The 5,675-nt window shown below is 33.9% G+C and overlaps 2 protein-coding genes across 2 annotated transcripts; both read right to left on the bottom strand.

The window, feature by feature from the left end:
* Positions 1 to 537: 537 nt before the first annotated feature.
* Positions 538 to 945, bottom strand: LOC104233664 (ethylene-responsive transcription factor ERF098-like). Its single transcript, XM_009787092.2, has one exon. The coding sequence runs from the start codon at positions 943 to 945 to the stop codon at positions 538 to 540; it is 408 nt and encodes a 135-aa protein (XP_009785394.1).
* A 1,481-nt stretch (positions 946 to 2,426) lies between these two features.
* LOC104233665 (hyoscyamine 6-dioxygenase-like) lies at positions 2,427 to 4,498 on the bottom strand. Its single transcript, XM_009787094.2, has 4 exons — positions 4,234 to 4,498; positions 3,887 to 4,137; positions 3,182 to 3,497; positions 2,427 to 2,781 (listed from the first exon to the last, which is right to left on the bottom strand). Exons 1-4 carry the CDS (start codon positions 4,489 to 4,491, stop codon positions 2,536 to 2,538), a joined length of 1,071 nt encoding a protein of 356 aa, XP_009785396.2. The 5' UTR covers positions 4,492 to 4,498; the 3' UTR covers positions 2,427 to 2,535.
* Between the last annotated feature and the right edge of the window lie 1,177 nt (positions 4,499 to 5,675).

The raw sequence follows: 5,675 nt of genomic DNA, 5'->3' as shown, positions 1-5,675 counted from the left end.
ACCTACAACAGCTGTTAAGTATATGCATATTGGATGATAATTCTGATATATAAGCTAATAGTGTTAAATTTTTTTACACAATCATCATATTTTAATCAACTGTAGTAGCTAATGCACCTTATTTTGTTGTATGAACAATTACGTGAAATTATTTGTTAAGTAATCCTTTTTATGCAGTCATCATATAAAAACTGAAATCTAAAAGGAAAAATCTCTACTAACGATAGAACCTATAATAAAGTCGCAATTTTCCCAAAGTTAAATGACGTACGTCAAGATCATTAAAGGGAGTTGAATTTCCTTGAGTCAATAGACCTTTTTTGACATTTTCTTGGTTTCAATACAAATATTCAAAGTCAAAACCAACAGATAGTACCGCGGAAAGTCAAGATTACCTAACTTAGTTTTTTTTCAAAAACAAAGAAGGCAAAACATAGAGTTGCCATTAATTTAACAGCTGATCAGAAAATTACAACTGCATGAGTAAATTAAACTGCATATCCAAACGTAAATAACTAGACATATAATCGTTCATGACTACTTAAACTGGGTTTTGTCAGATTCCAAACTAAGAAGCTCCTCCAACAAGTTATCATCCAAGTACTCAAATTCAATCACTTCTTTGACTTCATTCCCATTCTGAACAGAAGAATAGCTTGACGAACACGAGGAAGATGATGACAATGGACATGATAAGGAGGAGAAAGATGGATACTCATGGGGGAAGTTAAGAACTGCAAAACGACCTCTCATTTCAAATGCAGCTTTATCATAAACTCTTGCAGCTTCTTCTGCAGTAGCATAAGTTCCAAGCCAAACTCTCACCCCATTCTTATTGGTATCCCTTATCTCCGCTGCGTATTTCCCCCATGGCCTCTTTCTTACTCCTCTGTATCTTACTTCTTCTCTTGATTCCTTATTGTCATTAGCGTTAACTTGATCCATGTTTCAGTCGCATGCAGGTGATGTAAATAGATAATAAGTACCGTTAATAGTTAATATGGTGTTATTTATAGTGAGGGGACGTCTAAAAAAACATTCAAGATTATTGCAATTAAAAAAAGTTTTCAGGGTGAATCTTAGTACGTGATGGCTTTAGGCCTGGCTTCCTTTGTTATTTGTTCTTTAATACTATTACTATTATGTTTCTTTTTCAGATGGCTATCTAAAGTCAAACTTTAGGGAATTTAGATTGATTGTAATTGGTACGCCATGCTCCAATCAAGAGGCAGCCCTTCCTATTACTATACCATATTTAAATATGTCTAGCTAGTAAATATTCGATTAATAATTAGAATCTACATATGCTAATTAATAGGTTGCTAGCTAGATACCATGATGGTCCCCAAAAGTGATGTCCATAGGAATGACGGTCTTGAGGTTGTCATATATATACTGAGTTAGAGGCCTTTTAGGGATTAATTAATTTTTGGTATATTTAGTGGAGAAAACAGAAGTATAAGGATAGATAGGTCCACCTAAATGATTCTTCAAGGTAGTAGGTTAGATTTGGTTCGTACAAGTGGCTTGTTAATTTTAATTCATGTGCAATCGTAGTTAATTGAAAAGCATGAGATGATACGATTAAATTACTGATAATGTAAGCATATATAGTCTGTATTCATAGAATGAGGAAATCAGATGTTGCATTGAGCTTTAGATATCAATTGACACAATACTATTCACAATAATTAAATAATTATGTTAATAGAATGTATTGATTGTATCTGGACTTCTTGCTTGATGGTATCCAATTCTCATTTAAGCTTTAATTTGAGGTCGCAGGTTCGAGTATTTCAAAAGAGATTTTGTTTGGTTATAGTAAAATGTTAATGAAAGTATAGGTTTAACAAGACTTTTGTCATCTCTATGCTAAATTTGGTGTAATTTTATCGAGTGATTGGAAGATGGAAACAAAACTCCTGCTATCTATATATGTAGCAATTGAATGCCCTTAATTATGAGCTTTGTTAAAAAAAGAATACACTTATGAGCATTTGTTTGACTTATGGACTGTGTTTGAAATGTGTTCACATCAGTGACCATACTTTAACACAAATCTTTTAACAAATTCTAATTGAAACTGTAAGAGTTGAAGTTGGAACCGAAATAATCTATGATCACGTACCAGTAAAAAGAAAAGGCTTAACTAAGCAATGGCTAAAACTCGATTTAATTCCATTCAAAAGTTTCAAGAGAAAATATTATCCTTTTTGTTTTCTTCGGAAGATACTATTCTCTCCATTCCTATTTATGTGATAAAGTTTGAAGTAGCACGTAGTTTAAGAAAGAAATAAAATCTTTTGAAATTTGTGGGACATAATATTTTTATGGCTATAAAAATTTCTCATTATTTAAATTAAAAGGGAAAGAGAAAGTTAAATATATAATTTTCTTAGAAACGGATATAGTTTCATAAACTGGATCGAAGGAAGAAGTATGTACTTCCAATATTTATTAAGCATCATATTGCATATGGGGACATTTCTAAAAGCCTGAAATAGAATACTTCATTAGAGAAGCATGTCCATTTATTTAGCAATTAATCTTGAACGCCTCTAGTGTCTTCTGAGAATCCTTTTTGGCCACAAAGTCATCAAGAAACTCCTGATATTTGAAAGCCCGAAAAAGTGCAGAATTGCCACCATTGACAAGAGCCTTTGTTGGCTCCACTATGCAATCTCCAGCAGGAGCAACAAAGGTCCCTATTGAAGTCCGACCACTTTCTGAATTCGTAATTGCACGGTGTTCGCCAGCTACTAGCTTATTGTTGCTGATAATCTGCATTTAAATTCGTAAACATCAAACAGGACGAGGCATGAGTAGATTACAAGGAACTAAGTTATATACTAATAATGTAATAAATATCTTATACTATCAGTGTAGCTTAACCTACGATAGCAGGTAACTTGCATTTTTTATATTACTAGGTTACTAATTAAAGATTGGAATAGAAATTTACTCGTAATTACCTTACAAGTACTTCTAACTTGAAATACTGTAATTAACATAATTCCTTTGACAGAATGATGGACATAGCCTTTAGGCAGGGGCGCACATCATGATCGACTCGAATTGCATACATAGTGGAAAAAATTTATGACATATACTTCACGTCAATTTGTAGTCATTGTCACAAAAGAATAGTTGAGTGTAATGGTACACTTTATAGTTAATATACCTGCAGCTGGTAACCAATGATGACAACAAATGCATAGGGAAGAGGATGAACCCCAACCCACTGGCCATCTTTAAAGACCTGAAGTCCATAAACTTTCTGCTGAAGGAAAGTTATGAGGTTAGGGTCACAGTGAGGAGGTGAACCCATGGCTGAACTTGGGTCTGGACAAGGGGGATAATGGTTCACAACCAGCGCCTGCCTTTCACTCAACTCCTTCCCAAAATGCCCTTCTTCTAGTCCCAGTCCTTCACCTATCAGTTCCATGATCCTCTTGCTCAAAGTCCTCATTTCTGATGAATATGTTTCAACTAGCTCCCTGTACATAGAAATTCACTACTCTCATTTTATATTATGCTCTGTAGTACATTTTGGTCCACTCCAAAATGATTTGACACGTTTATAAATTTTTAACATTCTCATCTTATCGTTAGCAACATGCTTTTTGCTCAATCGACCGGCATGTTGTAGATCACAAGATTCAAGAGTACTTTTAGATATTTTTAAATTTTGTGTCTAGTCAAACACTGGCATATGAAATGAATTACCTAATTGGTTTGTAATTCTTGAAACCTGAGTCATGTCTATCCAAGTGCATAGGCTAAAATAACCAAACCTTGCTTGTAGATTGGATTAGCTATAACTAATAATGCATTCTAATTCTGTCATATTAAGTGAAAGCAAATATAGACATGGCATGTTACACACCTGTATCTAGCTGGCTTGTCAAGCCAAGGTTGTCTCTGTTCTTCTATGGGAAACACTGGCTGTATGAGAAGATCTTTCCAATAATGGACCTCTTCGTCAGCGTAATTCATCCCACTTCCATATAATTTGCAGCTCGTATTTGAAACCTTAGAGCAAAAGTTTTCCTTCTCCTCAGCAGACATATCGAATAACTCCTTAAATAAATCCATTACATCATCCATCAGCTTCTTCGATATTCCGTGGTTTATAACCTGTTGTATGTTTGGTAGTAATTGAAATCAGGACGTTTTTATTAGCATTTCATTAGGATAAGAGAAGAATGATTTACTATATATCGATTTACAAACCTGAAATAAACCGAATTCCTGACTGGCTTTTAGTATTTCTTGGACTAAACCAGCATGATTGGATGATTTTGCTAGATCAATCACTGGGATGTTGCTACCAACTGAGACAAGTTCGCCGGGTCTTTTATCAGGTGGCATTACATAATTTTCAGGCATTGTGTCAACGTTCTTAGCCCAGCTTGAAACAAGCATATTTGCCATTTTGATCTCAAGATATTGTGTTGATAAGGTATAGACAAATAACCATAATGTAGGCATGGGTGATGCTGAGATTTATATTAGCAACTGGTCTACCTAGTTGATGATATCCGTGAAGTCCGATGCTGAGTTCAGAGGCGGATCTAGGATTTAAATTTAAAGGGTTTGGCTTTTAAGATTTTTAGCATTGCACCAATTGTACTGTTAAAATTATGGGTTAAAATTTAATATTTGAAAATTTTAATAGATTTTTACATATAAATTCATACTCCATGTCGAAAGTTATAGGCTCAATTGAATCCGTAGACGCAAGGCTTCATTCGCCCGTGGATCACTTGATTTTAACTTTTTCATTTACCACCAAAGATTATGGTGTGATAGATAGAAATCTTTCACTCTTAACCACAAGTCTTAGGTTTGAGTATTAGAATGGGAAAAAATATCTTGAAAGGAAGTGTTTCCACCTTTAATAACCTTATGCAGCGAGAATCCAAATTAGTCAAGGGCCCAATACGAATACCACAAATTGGCTGATAGACCAATATATATATATATAGGACAAGAGAGTTCAATTAGTTTAGGCGATTGATCCAAGAACTAAAAAGAGCAGAAAGTGACGAATTCCAGATATGAATGAGGTGAAGCAACACCAACTCTATCGAGCTATTTCTAAATAAGAAATTAATTTCTGAATTAGAAATTAAAGTGAGAAACCATAAATTAGAAATTAATGTGAGAAACCATATATATAATTTCTTCTCTTGGTTAAGCACGGCAGTTACAACTTACAAGTTCCTTTTACGTGATGGACAAAATTCTTTTTAGGTATTTCTTTGTCGAGGGAATGAACCTTATTAAATTATAGCTGACGATAATTGCAGAAAAAAGAAACCAAAGAAAGAAATAAAAGTTACGCATCAACCACTATATATCAACAAATAACGCGATTTTCTGTTTCTTTTAATTATTACAACTATCATCAACCTGCAAATTGTAGCTAACTTTTGATTCATTCCAGCTTGCCTTGCTTGGATTAAGTTAATTGGGGGAAAGCCCTTCCAGTTGTCAAGTTCAAATATGGTATTTCCATTTTGGAAAAGGGTAAAATATATCCTTTTTTATCGAAAATTGTTTAATCGAAAATTGTTTAAACATATCCTGTTTGGTCATTTCAACACTACCATTATACTATGAAATGAATTTGCTCTTACAGTCACGTGTCAGTTCCTTATTAAAAGACCCAT

Source organism: Nicotiana sylvestris, chromosome 9 (assembly GCF_000393655.2).
Source record: "Nicotiana sylvestris chromosome 9, ASM39365v2, whole genome shotgun sequence".
NCBI lineage: Eukaryota > Viridiplantae > Streptophyta > Magnoliopsida > Solanales > Solanaceae > Nicotiana > Nicotiana sylvestris.
Note: the sequence above shows the minus strand (reverse complement) of the source record. Positions and strands in the feature narration are given on the sequence as shown.